Source organism: Chrysemys picta, chromosome 1 (genome assembly GCF_011386835.1).
Source record: "Chrysemys picta bellii isolate R12L10 chromosome 1, ASM1138683v2, whole genome shotgun sequence".
Lineage (NCBI taxonomy): Eukaryota > Metazoa > Chordata > Testudines > Emydidae > Chrysemys > Chrysemys picta.
In genome coordinates this window covers 142,880,224-142,898,511 of record NC_088791.1, presented here as the reverse complement: position 1 = coordinate 142,898,511, position 18,288 = coordinate 142,880,224, and the positions used below count along the sequence as shown (strand labels likewise).

At 46.2% G+C, this 18,288-nt stretch overlaps 1 protein-coding gene across 28 annotated transcripts in view; it reads right to left on the bottom strand.

Moving 5' to 3' along the window:
• The window catches only part of LOC101946995 (rap1 GTPase-activating protein 1-like), a 74,282-nt gene extending 57,987 nt beyond the window's left edge, over positions 1-16,295 (bottom strand). For 10 of the 28 annotated variants that reach the window (XM_065585087.1, XM_065585091.1, XM_042855044.2 and 7 more), the window contains exons 1-4: positions 15,969-16,104; positions 7,480-7,573; positions 6,942-6,977; positions 903-950 (exon numbers count right to left, since the gene is read on the bottom strand). In XM_065585087.1, the coding sequence (XP_065441159.1) occupies positions 903-950; positions 6,942-6,959 (66 nt within the window). In that variant the 5' untranslated portion in view covers positions 6,960-6,977; positions 7,480-7,573; positions 15,969-16,104. Of the gene's footprint in view, positions 1-902; positions 951-6,941; positions 6,978-7,479; positions 7,574-12,866; positions 13,358-15,968 lie in introns of those variants that run through there. The other 18 variants (XM_065585076.1, XM_065585085.1, XM_065585112.1 and 15 more) reach the window with 9 other exon arrangements.
• Between the last annotated feature and the right edge of the window lie 1,993 nt (positions 16,296-18,288).

Sequence of the window (18,288 nt, the reverse complement as noted above, 5' to 3'; positions counted from 1 at the left end):
AAGAGGTGACCAGCTCCCAGATAGGGCAGCTCTACCCCTGCTCTCTGAACAGCACTATTACCAAATGAGTGATTATGCTGACACTAAGGGGGCTCTGTGCCATGGAACAGTAGAGGTAGGTGCCTGCCAGATGCCCATTCTCACAATGCTAGGCACACTGAACTTTCTCCCCATCTTTCCTCCGACACCATAAAACAGGGCCCCAGTGCAGTGAGACTCCATTTTCTGACAGTGAGGGTGGCTGATGCACAACTGCAGGGGCTGCTGAGGCTGTGTAAGAGGATTGGGGGAGAACCCTATGTCGATCCACTTTAATGTTCTTCTAGCCCCCTCCCTTTAATCACGCTTGCCATTGACACGCTCCTCTGTCCTACACACATCCCGCCCACCTTGCTTCCTTGTGGGTTATTTTGTTAGCTCACCAGGTTAGAGCACCAGAGCAGAGACAATAGAAAAAGGGAGAGAGAAAGGTCAGAATTTGAAAAAATGGGACCCAGTTCTTTGTTGGCCAATTAGGTGAGAGTCATGGACTTATTAGGAGGAGCTAGTCAGATTTCAGGTTGACCAGGTGGCACTCACCCTATGCCCTTACAGGTTCTGGACTCACGATGCTTACTGAAAGATATGTGACTCAGTATAAGTTTCTCTTATAAATGTTATTAAAACTTAAACTAAAATAAAAGCAAGGAAACATCTCACCAGAGCTACGCTATAATTAATAATATGAAAGCGACTGATTGAATCTGCTTGGATTTTGAGAACCCTGATAAAAACACAAAGACTTGAGTTACAAATACAAGACTCCTCACCCCTCAAGAAGGCTGAGGAAGGGCAAGCTGCAAGTAGAAACACTTTATTTGTCATTCTCAATAATATATGAGGCACCAAAGACCTAACCTGACCTTGAGCGGAGTTGGGAGAGAACATCTTTGCTCATCCAGACGACTCCCCTGGAAACACAGAGACAAAGATAGTAAAACCTCACATAGCAGCATGTCTGTTTTCTCTCCCCACTGCCTCACACCCCATGCCCCAGGTTGTGTATTTGAGGAGATCCTTCAATGCTCCCCCTCTAATCCACTGCTTTTGGAGATGTTGTGGGGGAGGTGTGACACTATATGATTAAAATATGACCATGTAGATCATTGTTGCTACCACAATTATACAATTGCAACAAATCTTATACAAAGTATGCCGTGTAAGGTGTCAATGGAAAAGTTATTGTTCGCTGAATATGATTATCCTGTTTGTATGCGTGCATCATTTTTGTATCTGAAGTTATGTACCAGTCTTTCAAATGTGTTTACTCCTGGGATAACAGCCAAGTTTGCATCCAGTCTGGCCAGCTGTGACGGAGTAAGGAGTTGGGAATATTAACCTGGTAATGTTGCATGGGAGTTTTACTAGTTTACTGTCTGCATTAATGACTTCACTGAGGGATGATACTTGATGGCCAGCACTTAACCTGAGCCCAGGAGGGGGTTGGGGCCAGGTGACACATTCTGCCTGGGAAACTAAACAAAGGCTGGAGGAGGAGCCAGGGTGTGTGGTTGGGTGAGACTGCTGGAGGGAGTTTTAGTTTGGAGCTGGCTGGAGAGACGGGGGAGGCCCAGAACCTGGGTCTGGGCTCCCCACCCCCCAAGATGGACCTGACTGAGGGGTCCTGTTTTCTGTACCTACAAGCTCTGTTTTAGACTGTGTTCCTGTTGTCTAATAAACCTTCTGTTTTACTGGCTGGCTGAGAGTCACGGTGAATCACAGGAAGTGGGGGATGCAGGGCCCTGACTCCCCTACACTCCGTGACACCAGCACATTGTGAAAGGACGATTCAAGTTGGTGGCCCATCAAAGAACACTTAGCTCTCAGAATGGATATAGAAGAAGCTCGTCTCCACCCCATGGCCCTTCCTGAGTATGGTTTAGCCAGAATATGGGTAATGTATCCTGCTATCGAAGCATACAAGGGTATGTGACCCTGGACTCCATCTTAAGAACAGAAGAACATAAGATCAGACTGGGTCAGACCACAGGTCCATCTAGCCCAGTATCCTGTCTACCAACAGTGGCCAATGCCAGGTGCCCCAGAGGGAGTGAAACTAACAGGTAATGATCAAGTGATCTCTCTCCTGCCGTCCATCTCCACCCTCTGACAAACAGAATCTAGGGACACCATTCTTTACCCATCCTGGCTAATAGCCATTAATGGACTTAACCTCCATGAATTTATCCAGTTCTCTTTTAAATGCTGTTATAGTCCTAGCCTTTACAACCTCCTCAGATAAGGAGTTCCACAAGTTGACTGCGCCGTGTGAAGAAGAACTTCCTTTTATTTGTTTTAAACCTGCTGCCTATTCGTTTCATTTGGTGACCCCTAGTTCTTGTATTATGGGAATAAGTAAATAACTTTTCCTTATCTACTTTCTCCACATCACTCATGATTTTATATACCTCTATCATATCCCCCCTTAGTCTCCTCTTTTCCAAGCTGATCTCTTTTCCAAGCTGATCTCCGCTTTTCCAATCTTGTACCAGTACTTTTCCATAAACTAAGTCTGAGAGCTTTTCCCTCCCCTGGGAGAAAGTATAAAAGGCCCTGGAAGAATCTCCATTTTGCCTCTTTCCTGCTCTGATCTCTGGACTATGGACTTAACCTAACAAGAGCATTACAAGCAATGGACTGAGGACCTTCCAATCTTTTGGCAGTTACCGGTGACTGTACAAGACAGCAGTTTATTCCATCACTGCTTCAGGGCTGATACATACAAGAACTTTGCAATGAGTGTATTTCATTCTTTTAACCATTTTAACTCTCTCCTCTTTCTTTTCTTTTATAAATAAACCTTTAGATATTAGATACTAAAGGAATGGCAATAGCGTGATTATTGGGTAAGATCTGAGTTGGATATTGACCAAGCTGTGTTGCTGATCTCTTGGGATCTTTCTGACTTCTTGTTAACCAGTTTGGTGAAACAGAAGTTTACTTTTGTTACTGGCTTGGTATATCTTATGGATGAATAACCACCAGTTTGGGGTGGACGCCTTATTTCTCAGCAGTTTGTCCTGAATCTGGCATCCTCAGCTGTAACTCACTGGGGTACAGTTACAGGAGGATCGCAGGGAAGACTGTAGGTGGAGAGAAGGGTGATATGGGGAGAAAAAGTTGACACTTGCCTGCCAAAAGGCCAGAAATTTGGGGTTAAAACTAACACAACCCCAACTTCCATCCCACAGAATGTAGCACTTCTGGTCAGAGAGCAGAGAGATGTGCTCCCAGCCAGCATCTCTCACCTCTAACTCTCCAATCCCTCCACCTGCCTTTCTGCCCACTCCAAACAAGTGGGAAAGGGGGAAAAGAAAGTCAAAGAATGGAGTTCAAAACTTACATTCCTTTCTTACTTCCCCCTTTCCCACAAAACTTTGCCAGGGTGGCATCCCTTTGACGCAGAGACTGCCTCAGACTTTACAGCAGTGAAGAGTGAGCCCTGAAATGCTGATTCTCTCAGTTGAGATAAGCAGCCAAAATTTGCTTTGGGGATTGAGGCTCAGAGACTTTAAGTTCAGAAGGGAACATTGTGATCATCTAGTCTGACCTCCTGCACATTGTAGGCCAGAGAACCTCTCTCCCTCACTGGGACAAGAACTGTCTTTTCCTCATGAAATGGACAGTCCATCTTACTCCCTTCCAGGTCATGGAATTAATCCATGTTCTACAGATAACAGACACAATTGTTAGTTGAATATCACACACACATACAAGGAGCCAGAAGTAGACAATCCCAACATGGAGGTGAACTTCACATTTAAATCAGGCTCATAAACAGTAAAGTAAGCCCTCAGAGTGGATCTCCAACTATCCCTGTTTTCCCCTCGCTTCCTGTATAAAGAAAGATGTAGCAGATAAAATCAAGCTCACACAATTCTCAGGAGTGAGACAAAATATAACACTGGAAGTCAGGGGAGAAAAAAGAAAGTCTGCTGTAGCATTGAATGGCCACATAGTAGCACCAGAGAGACATCAGTAACAGCAATGATAATGAATGACATTTCTCCAGCTCATGTCCAATAGAGCCATACATAAATAGTTTCTTGTAGCACCCCCAAAGTTCTGGTGCTGTACAGACATATAGAAAAGCACAGACCCTGCCCCAAAACTCCCACAATCTAAAAAGGCAAACAGAAAAAAGGAAAGAGTGCACCAAAGTGCCAAAGGTGATGAACAACACAACTTGATAATGTAGATGTTTCTGGGATAGGCCTGATTTTCCTTCTCTCTAGCCATCCTTAGCTGGCTAATTTCTTCTAGACATCACAGAAGAAGGACTTTAGGAAGGACTTGACCATGGACAAGAGAGTGGCTTTGAGAATGAGCTCCAGGAGGGTGCTCATGTACAAGGAGCAGTGTGGAAGAAGACATTGAGATGGTTGTGGGAGAAGCAGACAAATGGGATGCTGATGTTGGCATCATTGCAGATGGGGTGAAGGTGGCAGATGAGAAGGGAGGGCAAGGTTATGCAGGCTCTTGAAAGGAAGGCTCATCTCATTTTGGTGACTGAAATCAGATTTACTTGATTTTTACTCCTGTTAGCCCTGCAGAGCCAGCACAGCTCAGAGACCATGAGCTGAAGTTTATCCTACCTGTGCATTAGCCATGGAATTGGCAAGTTCCACCTGTGCAAACTCATTGAAGACAGTGGAGTCACACAGTGGAGTCATGGCAGGGTATTCTGGCAGTGATGATGTTTGAAATGGAAAAAAGCCTAGCTTCATTCTCAGATCCCAGAGGTGTATACATAGCCATAGGCACTTTTATCACTAAAACTTTTGTTTTAGTTTTGTGAAAAAACACCCCCCGAACAACAAAAGTTTTAGCAATGAAAAGCACCGGTGTGGACAGCACTTCGGCGGCAGGAGCTGCATTCCCATCGACAAAGCTACTTCCCCTCATTGGGGGTGTTTTTATTTAAAGAGTTGCCACACAGCGCACCTTACAAGGGCACAACTACGCCGTTATAAGGTGTGCTGTGTAGACATAGCCTAACTCAGGCTTTGTGAATCACAATGTTGTTCCTATGATTTTCTAAATGCCTAAAAGTTAGGCGTTACAATGCTTAGCCCTGGTCTACACTACAAACTTATGTCAGTATAACTACGTCGCTCAGGGATGTAGATTTTCCACACCTCTGAGCGATGTAGTTATACCAACTGAACTTCCAGTGTAGACAGCGCTATGTTAATGGGGGGGCTTCTCCTGTCAACATAGCTACTGCCTCTCAGGGAGGTGGAGTACCTACGCCAATGGGAAAGCTTCTCCCATCAGCATAGGTAGCGTTATCACTAAGGGCTTGTCTACATTACCCGCTAGATCGACGGACAACGATCGATCCAGCAGGGGTCGATTTATCGCATTTAGTCTAGACGCGATAAATTGACCGCCGAGCGCTCTCCTGTACTCCACCAGGACGAGAGGCGCAGGTGGAGTCATTGGGAGAGTGTCAGCTGTCGACTTACCACACTGAAGACACTGCGGTAAGTAGATCTAAGTACGTCAACTTCAGCTGCGTTATTCACATAGCTGAAGTTGCGTAACTTAGATCGATCCCCTCCCAGTGTAGACCAGGCCTAAGTGATATAATGGCACAGCTGCACTGCTGCAAGTGTAGACAAGCCCTGAGAGTTACAATGCCTATGTCCCTTTTTGGATCCAGGCCACTATCAACAGTGCTGCATAATACACTATTATTACTTAATATAGCTCAATACTTTGCACCTGGAAACATCATAAATATTACGTCAGTTTATGGGACAATTAGTTTCCAATTTAACTTGTACTTTTCCATTTAGAAAAGGGCTGATAGCTGAAGGTCAGATTTTGCCACCTTTACTCGCACTGAATCATTCCTTACTCTGCAAATAATCCCAGTAACACTGTTCACAGAGTAAAGTGCTACTCGTCATGCACGAAGGTGGCAGAACCTGCCCCTTACAGCTCAGAGGTGTATACATATAAATACTGCACACAACTTCTCACTCACTAAGGGCTAGCATGTACCTTTAATTACAGCCCTGAGTATGGGATGGCACACATAGATGCAGGAGAAGCACTGGGAAGAGAAGCACAATTCTTCTCTGAATTCCCCTCTTCTGTTGGAGCAGGGAGTTATTTATTATACTGTGTTTCAGGGTACAGCATCTTCTCCCTTACGGCCTAGCCAGCTCTGTTGCCTAGGCAATTAGATTGTAAGTGCTTTCGGGCAGGGTCTGTCTTTTTGTTCTGTAAACCACAGCACCCAGCACACTGGGGTTGTGATTTACAACTGGGGCTCCTAGGTACCATGGTAACACAAATAACAACATATGTGGAGGCGGAGCCACCCAGTCCCTTCCCCTCCCCTACTTGCAGGGAGTGTACTGGAAGTGCAACCCCTGCTCCCCCTGATAATGCTGCACCAGCTAAGCAGTAATCCTTACTATTCACAACCATCAAGTAAAGCAGTTTCCCAAGGGCCATCCTTCTAATACAGCCACCCTGATAGTCTATCTCAATGAAGTACCCTTAAAAATCACCCTTAAAAATATATAAAGGGCAGAATTAAGGTTTCACATTAACTTTGGCATTTTCTGACATTTGAATGCTGAACTCTGCACCCTTAATGTTCTCTAAGGGACATATATTTGCATTTAAATTAACTGTGGGTGTACCCCCAGATTGTTGAGCCCCTGAACCTGAGGGAGGCGACAGTGAAGCCACACTACCAGAGAGTCAAAGGGGGCTGGGTAGAGCCAGGAGAGCCAAGACTAGGAGAGCAGACCATGCTGGCCAGGATTGAAGGGCACAAGTGAAGATGCTGTGAAGGTGCAGGGACAGGACAGGAATAGGAGCTGACAATTATCAGTTACCAGAAATTAAGGATCCCAAAGTTTGATTGAATAACTGCTCCTCACCTGCATTTTTTCAATCATTTCAAACAAATCCACAGTCTGTGAAGAGAAAAGGATGACATAGAAAGAGATCTGACATTTCTATGAGAGAGAATGTCATCTGCAGTAACACCAGCTATGACAAAAATAATAAGGGTCCTCATGCTTCAGGGCAGAAATTATTCATCTGCTGAAGTCAGGAAGGAATCCCTCTCCCTACATGGATGGCACAGTATTGAACAACTGGCCAGGTGCATTGTTTTCACCTTGCACTGTTAAAGGCAGAATAGCAGCCGGATCTGGTATTGGATGAGCCAGGATTCTGGACTACATGGACCATTAGTTGCATCTGAGTGGCCAAGATAATGGCCTGCTCTGTTATGTCAAGAGATGGGAGTTAAACTAGATGGACCAGTTTTTAGGGCACTCACTGAGAAATACATATCTGTGCCCACAATACACACACACCCACTGTTCTAATGCACATTGCCTGCCTCTCTCCCCTGTTCTCAGATGCTCTAGGTATATTCCCATTCTGGACAGGGAGGATGCAGCTCCTTACCTTGTTGTGAACAGCAGAGGTAAGTGCAGTCTGGGGGTCCTGGACAGGAGAGTCTAGGATGTCACTGATACAGCGCTCCACTTCATCAGATCTCCTGAAGGGAGACAATTGCCATTAACCCTTATAGCATCCAGGATGCCAATACTCATATACAGTCTCTCCAGTGGTTCTCCCTGCCACTGGATCCCTCTCTGCCCATCTGTACCAGCTCCCTGACAGTTCCCTTCCCTGTGGATATACATGCTCGGCCAAACCACTTCTGTGCTCCAGGCTCCTGATTCAATGGCTGGGTTGCAGCGACAAGACGGGTAGGTCCTAGATGGAACAAATGCTGGGAAGCGGGAAGGGGGGAGGGTTTCCAACAGGGGGGGACAGGACCCAGGACTAGCCTCTGAACTATTAAAAAGAAGAACAGGAGTACTTGTGGCACCTTAGAGACTAACAAATTTATTAGAGCATAAGCTTTCGTGGACTACAGCCCACTTCTTCGGATGCATATAGAATGGAACATATATTGAGGAGATATATATACACACATACAGAGAGCATAAACAGGTGGGAGTTGTCTTACCAACTCTGAGAGGCCAATTAATTAAGAGGGGAAAAAAAAAAAACTTTTGAAGTGATAATCAAGCTAGCCCAATACAGACAGTTTGATAATAAGTGTGAGAGTACTTACAAGGGGAGATAGAGTCAATGTTTGTAGACTGCTGAGCTAGAATTGATATGCAAACTAGACACAATCAACTCCGGTTTGAATAAGGACTGGGAATGGCTGAGCCATTACAAACATTGACTCTACCTCCCCTTGTAAGTACTCTCACACTTATTATCAAACTGTCTGTATTGGGCTAGCTTGATTATCACTTCAAAAGTTTTTTTTTTCCCCTCTTAATTAATTGGCCTCTCAGAGTTGGTAAGACAACTCCCACCTGTTTATGCTCTCTGTATGTGTGTATATATATCTCCTCAATATATGTTCCATTCTATATGCATCCGAAGAAGTGGGCTGTAGTCCACGAAAGCTTATGCTCTAATAAATTTGTTAGTCTCTAAGGTGCCACAAGTACTCCTGTTCTTCTTTTTGCGGATACAGACTAACACGGCTGTTACTCTGAAACCTGAACTATTAAAAACTGTCAGGCTCCCAGGAATCAGCCGCCTTGAGACTGCTCAGTATCTGAAGAGCTAAAAGCCCTTGGAGTCACTGAAACCAGAACCTAAAGACAGACCCACTTGCTACAGCCTTGCTGCCAGACCCAGGGATGGGAATATGCCCGAGCCAGGGCAAGGAAAGAAGAAAAGCAGTGGTCAGAACTATCACTGCTAAGGGGGTGAGCAGAACAGAGGAGGGGTTGCTGCCTTGTAAAGTTGCCAACTGTCACAAATTTATCATAATTTTGGCCCCTGCTACAGGCCATCTTGTGATGATGTGAAAAGCTGCAGCCGTCATGCAATCTGAGGGAAGAAAACTCAAACAGCAACCCTAACGATGTCTAGCTGTCTAGGGGAAGCTGTATTACACTGCAAGCTCAGCTGACAGCATCCATAAGATTTAGCCCCAGCACTCTTACTAGCAGCTGTTAGCATTTCTGTGCCATTCACAATACTTATTAAAGGCCAAAGTTGGAGAGGGAGAGAACTATTATTTCATAGGTAACAGAGGCTGCACAGTCAGAGCTGGGAATAGAAGCCAGGTCTCTAATGTAACAGTGTCCACTTTGTCATACAACCTTGCAGAAAAGACATGCAAAAGTAAGGTTTCAGAGTAGCAGCCGTTCAGAGTTGGTAAGACAACTCCCACCTGTTTATGCTCTCTGTATGTGTGTATATATATCTCCTCAATATATGTTCCATTCTATATGCATCCGAAGAAGTGGGCTGTAGTCCACGAAAGCTTATGCTCTAATAAATTTGTTAGTCTCTAAGGTGCCACAAGTACTCCTGTTCTTCTTTATGCAAAAGTAAGTAGTTCTATAACTCGTGCTAACACAATGTGGCTCTGTGTCCCCCTCTAGTAGGTAAACCACACAGAGGTTTAGGACTCTCCTGGTATTTCCAAGCTAAGAGCTCTGTAAAAGGTTCATGCTTTAACATCAGTGGTCCCAGGTTCATAGCCCACAGATGACCCAAATAGGGGTGGTGTTTGTTGTTACATTTCTCTACACTGTCTGTAACCACCAGGGCACAAGCAGCTTTGAGGGCCAAGAATCCTGATGCCCCACATTCTACTGCTGTCTCATGAGTACTGGTGCAACCCACTGGCAATGTGCATTTGGTGTCTGACTCTGTGGGCTGATCCACATAGAGGTAATGGCATGTTTCCCCCATTAGTTACTCCTACAGTTGAAGTAGACGAGATCTGTGTTGTGCATCTGAAGGTTGAAACCCTGCTAATGACAGATATGGGAGTAAAACAGTATAAAAGTTAGTCTAAGGAGCCTGGAGTAATTGTTGGCATATCTATATGCAAACCACTGTAGTTAATTTGAATGTTGTACTAATATTCATTTTATTTTTTATTTTTTTGTACTTGGTTAATAGGTTTAAGAACAGGGCCAGGCAAACAGAGTGCATCTGAGACTGACAGCACAGTGCGGCGGATTTACATTGTGTGTCCAGAGAGCAGATGACTCTGCCTGTGTAAGCTCCAAAGGAGATCAGAATTTCATTTAATAAACTCATCTCTCCAGAAAGAAGCCTCATTCTCAAAGGTGCAAGATTACTGCTTTTGCGGGACTGAATGCCTCAGTCATTTGTAATGCTGTATAGACTCAGCATCTTCCACCTGCAGATCACCAGTTTGAATCTTTCCCTGCTCAACAAGGATTAAAAGTTGTTCCCATCTAATGGATCTTCAGTGGCCTCTCTATGAGATGAGTCTGGCTGAGTCCCAGTTCCAAACTCACCACATCACAAACTCACCACCATGCTTTGCACTCAATTGCAAGCTCTTGGGGCAAGGGACTGTCCCTTACTGTGCAAATGGAAAATGCATGGCACAATCAGACCCCCGTTTTGGTTGGATCCTCTAGTAAGAGTTCCTTCAGCAAAATCACCTACCTTACTATACATCTGCCAGGGTTGGCAACAAGACAAACACATTGCGGGTGGGCAGGGGGAATTCAAAAAAATCAGAAGACAGGACAAAAATGGGACTTAAACTTTTAAAACAAATTTCATTATTTTTGGGAGACTGACTCATGAATTTTGAGCTTTGGGGCTTGGCAGTACTGCAGGCCCACAAGGAAGGACCGTTTCTCTGCATATGCGTTTGTAGGAGAATAAAAAAACTTCTACCCCCAACGAGCGGCTCTCCTGCCAACAAAGTGCTGTTCACACCGGCGCTTGTCCTCGGCAAAACTTTGTCTTTTGGGGGTGGGGTGTGTTTTTTAACACCTCTGAAAGACAAAACTTTTGTCATTCAATTGCCAGTGTAAGCCGCAAGTTCTTCTATCAAGGAAGAACAAAGTGTCCCAGGCCAAACAAAATTACAAAGGAAACTGGGCTGGAAAGAGAAGTAGCAGAGGGACAGGGGAGGACACTCAATGCTATATTAAAACTTACTGAGAACAGTTTAAATTCATGCCACTTTTTAAAGAGATATTTCTTTATGCAGAAATGTTTCTTAACCATACAGCTGTACTACCTTTAAACAGAAAAACAGGAACCCATCCCTGGAATTATTCTCACTATCTACTGCTTACATTTTAAAATAGAAAAGTAGCTAGGCAATCCTGACCTGCAGCATGCACTGCTATTCCAGTCCTTCAATCTCCACACTCAGCCCTGAAATCCTGTGGAAGACCCTTTACAACCCTCTCAGCTATCCATCTCCACATATACTCTGCCAGTGCTTCTCCATCCTGAAAATAAAACCTGCACATCCACTTTGACAGATGTCACAAGCCCTTTAATTCCCCTTCCACAGGCATTCGTAGGAGTGATTTGTTGTTCTCTGGAAGGGAAAGTGTCCAAATCCTCATGAAACTATTCTCATAGGGGTTCATGGTTGAAGGGTGCATGTGGCTATCTTGAAGGCTCATCATGGGCTTAGGAGTCCAGCCCAGGAGCAGAAACAACACTATGTGACTTCAGGGACTAGTCAAATAGCCATGAATAGCAAATTACAGATGACTCAATGTAATAGCCATGGCCAATAGTTGGCAAGTGACCCTCTTAAGCTGAAGTATGTTCATGGGAACCGTTCCCTGAAACATTTAGCAGAATCACCGAATTCATAAGAATTAGAATCTGTCTGCAGGTAATTCACAGCTAGAAAATAGGTCTGAAGAAATCAAATAAAATGTTTGCTGAGGAACATTTGTCTTGACCTGCAGCAGCCCCTGCTATTCCAGTCCTGGGCCTCTCTCCAGTGCCCAGCTCTGCCAATCATGCTCTTTGGGGTTTTGGTGATCACATCCTAATCACAACACCAGAGCATGTAGTAGCTGGAGCTTTGCATTCCGCATCACTGCATCACAGATTGATTCCTGAACTCCAAAGGAAAGAGAGCAAGACAGAGGTAGAGAAGTGAGAGTGAGCAGCTGCCACTGATAAGGCTAACACTCTTGCTCAGTGGTTCTCAACATATTTACCACTGTAGGCCACATATGTGGCCCACAATGTGTTATGTGGGCTGCATCCAGTACTACCTGTATGGCCCTGAGGATGTGACATGGGCCGCAGCTCTGTGCTGATTGGCCCGCAAGCGACCCATGGTCCGCAGGTTGAGAACTACTGTGTCCTCATTCTTTGTTTAGGATTTCCTCTAAATGCCTCTGCCTCCTTTTGCCTCTGGAACAGACAGAAAAGGCATATTGGGTCACCTAGCAAACTGCCCAAGCTCTCACTTCAAGCTCTATCAGTCATTTGGTCCACAGCTATGGTCCATGCCTTGCAGGCACACCAGGTGTTAAACTTTAAAGTTTGAGAATAGGTTGAGATCGTTTCAGCCCCAACTGTTTGTTCTGAAAGGAGAAGTCCTGAGGAAAATGCACCCGTCCTCAAACACCCATCGCCATCTCCAGAAACATCAGAACTGGGGAACTGCGTCTCCTTCTAAGGGGAGGGAGGAGGGAAGAAATTGAAGTCTCAGCCTTTGAAGAAGAGCTCATCCTGAAGAAAACAATCAGTCACTCCCCCACCCCAGCCCACAGGCCAGGGAAAGCCTTCTCTCTGCTGGAGAAAGGAAAGGAGATTGTCCCAATATCAGAAGGATGGAGATGAGGCTGCAGTGATGGAGCAGAGATGCATATGTCAATTTCCCTGGAGGTTTCCCTCTCTAGTTTTAACCCACTCCCACAGCTTCGCCAGGGTTCTGGCAGGAAGAGGCTGCATAATGCAAGGTCTGTGAGAGGGAGCCAGGGGCTGGTACAGGTACATACCCTCCATAGGCTCCGAAGGTGAAACTGCGCTTCCGAGAAAACATTCTCTACTCTTCTCCCTGCTGATGGTGGATTCCTTGCTCTCCTGCTTGCCAGCTTCCTCTCCTCTCGTCATGCAGCAGGGTATAGACTCACCTCCCCGTCTCTGGAGGGCACAGGCTCCCTCCTCTGCCCCCCAAACCCCAACCCCCATCTGCTTCTCTTTCCCGAGACACACTTCAAATGAGCAAAAGGAAAGAGCTGCTCACAGCTAGAGCCAGGCATGAGCCACATGAGGGCAGGAAGCTCCCAGGGAGACGCTGCGGGACACCCTGTGAGCAGCAGAGAGTGAGAGCGTCGCAGAGAGAGACTGAGAGACTGAGAAACAGGAGGCAGGGAGAGAGCAGAAATTAATGTGAGACTGTTCCTTTTCCATGGCTTGGAGAACTCAGCTCTCCCCGCACATCCTCTCCTGCCAGGCTGTTGAGATGAGGACCTCCAGGAAGGGGAATCTTAGGTGGGAGTAACAGAGGGACCTGATGATTGGCTGAGGAATTTCAGGGGTTCCCAGAATTTTCTGCCAGTGGGTAAAGTGGCAGCAGAACCTGAGAGGGGAAGAAGAGTCCCCTATTTCCCTCCCCTCCTCTAATGTAGGGTATTTCCCTCCCAGCCAGATTGCCATACCCTACAGGAAGAGAGGGTCACAGGAGCAATCCCGTACTGCCTCCCATTCCCTACACAGGGAGGGAAAGACTGTACCAACCCCTTCTAGCTCCACCCACTCTAGGCAGTTAATAATACATAATGAGAAGACTTGGCATAAAAATCTCTCTTGTGAAATGTCTAGCCGTTGGATTGCGCAAGCTATGGTATCAGTCATTTCACACCTTTGGCGGGTCAGAATCGTCCAGGCCTACCCACATTTCTTTGCTTTCACATCAGTATAGATTCTCCATCCTGGTAGAGACTGTGGTTGGGGGCACTGTCCCCCACCCCACAGACATACACACATGGTTGTGTTTACCTGTCTGTGGCCCTGTTGCTTGGGGACTTGGAGCCCTTTCAGATACATTTCCTCTCTGTCCCCAATCTCTTCCCCTTGCTATGTGAGTCCCAATGCCACAAAATGATGTAATGCTTCGTCACCACATAACATCAAGACCCTGTGACAGCAGCCACTACAGCTAGTGAGCTCCCGTGCTCAACTTGAGCTACTTTAATCACTGGGGGAGAAAGAGAAAGAAAGAGAGAATGGCAAAAAGTGAAAGGAGAGACAGAGAGAAAGAGAACAAAAAGGGAGACAAACAGAGGTAGGAGGAGGAGCAGTAAAGAAAAGAAAGTCACAGAGGGGTAGGAAGGAGCAGAGGAAATGAGAGGGTAGGAGAGACACACAGAGTATGGCTGCATGTACTATACAGGAAATACCAGATATAGATGGGGTAGAAAGAAAGAAAAGGAGAGAAGGTGGTATAATGCCTCCTGTTGGGGACATGAGTGTGGGAATGTTGTTCTACTGCCTCCAAAATGTTCTTGTCATGAAAGGCCAATGGAATTGCAAGTGACCTGGCTGTGCATCATTGTCCAGGTCAAGCACAGATCCCCCCCCACAAGCAACTCCAATCTCATAATGATGGGAACATATAGAGAAGAGAGAACAAAACAAGTGATGAAAGCTAGCTAGTGTGCATTCCTGTGTTCAGAGCAAAACCTGAGGCACCACATACAATGAGGAGCTGAAGCTGGCTGGAACCTTTAGGACCCGGCAAGAACAGATCATGGCTATTCTCTCTGTCTCTGTCCCTCCATCTCTGTTGCTGGGGAATGAGAGGAACTGTGTACTCACAATGTGGGAATTTCTGAGTGGGAAGGGGAGATTAGCTAAACTAGAACAAAGAGGGCGAATATGGGAAAATGAAATTTGGACAAGTGAAGGGTCTTGTACTCTGAGGAGAATTGCCTCATGGGGAGTGGAGATTAGAGCTCTCTTATTACTGGTTCTCTAGGTATGTTAGGCCTGGCTTTCATTTCACTGCATCACAACTTTATAGAACCAAAGTACACAACCCCAATATACAACTGCAAAACAGCTCCCTCAGCAACTCAGCACCCACGGGTCCCCAGCACACAATCTAGTTACAAACAGCTTCCCTCCTCAAACAAGCCTCACTTCAACTCGCTGCCCCTCAGTATACTACTAATACACAATCACTCGCAAAAACCACTGCCCTCAACTTGCACTCAAGCCAAAGATTGCCTGTGGGTACACACTAAATACAATGATGCCACCTGACTGTATGGGCATATGCATCCAGTTGTGTTAATGAGTATGTTTCAGGATGTATGGGTCAGTGTGTTAGGTCATTCATTCTGAATATGTGTAAGTTTGAGCTGGAAAGGTTTGGATTTACTCTAACACAAATTGATCTCAGCACGATGCATCTATTAATTGAGTCACTATAAGCACATCTGATGTGAGACATTAGCTCACATTAGCTCACAGCATTCATGCACAGAAACACACAGGCACAGGCAATCACACAAACATAACCCTTCAGACTGTAAACTCGTCCTCACAGAAACTGTCTCTCTCTGCACTTATTAATACTGTGCAACATTAATAAATCAGCAAACAGCTTCACAGGTGCAGCCACGGACACACACAGTTGCACACAAGCATGTCCACACAAACGCAGACACACACACCAACACACAGTCCCCTGTGCCAGTGCCAGATGTGCACAGATGGCACCTCCCACGGTCCATCAATTCTGGGCTCAAGATTTGATGCCATGAGGTTGGGAGGATAAAGGTGAAATCCCTCAGACAAACCCCTTTAACCCCCCCTCCCTCTCCACGTAGCCTACCCTACCACGTTCTCTGCCTCTGGCCAACCCCTGCCTCTCTGAGCACTGCATTACAGCACAATTTCTTTACAAAATACCCCAGAGCCACCTCCCCCTTGTAACTGAAACTCCCTCAGTCAAGCTCCGTTCCCTGCACCGTGCCTGGGGGACCTGTGTCAGCCCCCTGCCCAGCTGCCTCTATCCCCCCCTCCGGATCACAAAACACATTTAATTGGCATTGCAGGAGAGGAGAGAATGAAAAGCAGCTGCGCTCCCCTACCTGAGCTGGGCTCTCTCATCCCCGGCTGGTGAGCGGATGGAGACACAGGGAGTCCAGCTGCTCCTGCATACGCTCCCCCCTCCTCGCGCTATCAATTATTCAAGTAGGTTGTAGTGTCCTCTTCCTATTGCTCTCTCTGCCTTGCCCTCCCCTTCCGCTGCCCCCACCTGCGGAGAGAGGGAATAGAGCGGTCACACTCTACAACAAAGAGATCCTCCTTCAGGGGAAGAGCCCTGCTGTGCTCTTATACTAGGAACGTGGCTCTTAAGGAAAGGGGTCAGCTTGGCAGTTCCCTGGGGACTGGCCTTGCAAACCCTCCAGGATTGTGCTGGAGTCTCCAGGAATTAATCTGTATTTAAAGATTGTCATGTGATGGAACCTCCAGGAATATGTCCAACCAAAACTAGCAACCCTACAAGGGACTGGCATTCACAAGGCAGGTACAGCACTGGCAATGGTACCCTCCCGCAGGCACCCTGGCCCCTTCCAACACCATAACCTCAGCCCTACAGAAATGACCCAGGGTTGTTTTTTTTTGGAGGAGGGGGGAATGCTTTGCTCTGTGACCCACTCAATCATAGTCTGATTAGTGTCAATTGCAGTGAATTTGGTACATAGATTGATTGAAAACCCAGCTCATTTCATGTGGTGGCCAAGGAACAGAGACTAACTACTTACAGTTAATACATAGGTGAAAAGCTCTGTACCCATTGATTTCACTCCCCCATCTAAAACAGCCAGCCCCACTTCCCCCCATCATAGGGCTGGATTGTAACTACTGCAGTGGAGGGGAAAGGCTCTGTATTCCCTTCCCATGAGCCAATCAGTCCTCCTAACCTTTTCCCCATTGAAGTAATTTGGATTTACTAAGATCTCATCTCACACCCCACTGTATAGGTCAGAAGGTGCCCTCAGTGTCTAGACTGAGATATTCCTTTATTGCTAAGCTCTGATTAAAAGATGTGGCTTGGTCCCACAATATGAGCCAGTAGAGAATGAAGCCCTCTACCTCCTCTCAAGTATTTGTGTAAGTGTGGTGGGGGCTCCTTGAGGAGCCTCCATGCTCTGATCAAAGACTGAATGAGTAACTTAACTTGGTCTAGAAAGGCACTAAGGCCCAGATCGTCAAAGGTATTTAGGTGCCCAAACCCCATTGATTCCAACTCCCATCTCATAATGCTGGGAACATACAGAGAAGAGAGAACAAAACAAGTGATGAAAGCTAGCTAGTGTGCCTTCCTGTGTTCAGAGCAGAACCTGAGGCGCCTTGGAGCTCAAGCTCACCGAATGGGGTTTGATCAGGATACAGCCAGTTAAAAAAAACCTCTCCTTACAAACCATCCCAACCTACTACCTCCACTGAAAATGACAGACTGGGTGTGAGCATGGCAGAAATTACACACACTGGGCTTGAGACAGATTCCAATCACTCTCATTCCAGCAATTACTGGATCAGGAGAAAGTAAATCGGGGATGAGGGGTAGAATGGAGGCAGGCAGCAGCAGGCGGCTGAGGTACACATAGGCAGATTGAAGAGGAAGCAGAATGTGGAAAGACGTGTATTATACTTCTTACACCCCAACTCAAGTGATTTTATTTTAGCTTTCCATACAAATTGCCTTTTGGGCTATGATAAAAGCTGGAGAAAATGTGACTCAAAAAGGCCATTTGCGAGAACATTAATGAAGCAGCGAAAATAGGCGGGGTCAGCTGGGATGGGTTGACTCTGTGTTTATGGTGAGAGGGATATCGTTCATTGTAATAGAGGATACAGAACATCTGGAACTCAGATATAGGGATCTAATGAAGGCAGCAGTTAGTCTGCAAAACTTTTATTCCTGGTATTGATTATGTGTGAGAAGCAAAGAGCCCAGCTTGATTCTCAAAGCCCAGAATCATAGAAATGTAGGGCTGGCAGGGACCACAAGAGATCCTCAAGTCCAGCCCCCTGCACTGAGGTAGGACCAAGGAAACCTAGACCATCCCTGACAGTCTGCCCAACTGTTCTTAAAAACCTCCAGTAACAGGTATTTCACAACCTCCCTTGGAAGCCTGTTCCAGAGCTTAACTATCCTTATGGTTAGAAAATTTTCCTAATATTTAACCTAAATCTCCCTTGCAGCACATTAAGCCCATTGCTTCTTGTTCTTCCTTCAGTGGACATGGCAAACAACCAGAGCCGGCTCTAGGTTTTTTGCCGCCCCAAGCAAAAAAAATTTTGGCTGCCCCCCTCCCAGCCCTGGGCTCATCGACGCACCCCCCTGCCGCCCCAGCCCTGGGCTCTTCTCCACCACCCGCACCCCCCTGCCTCCCCAGCCCT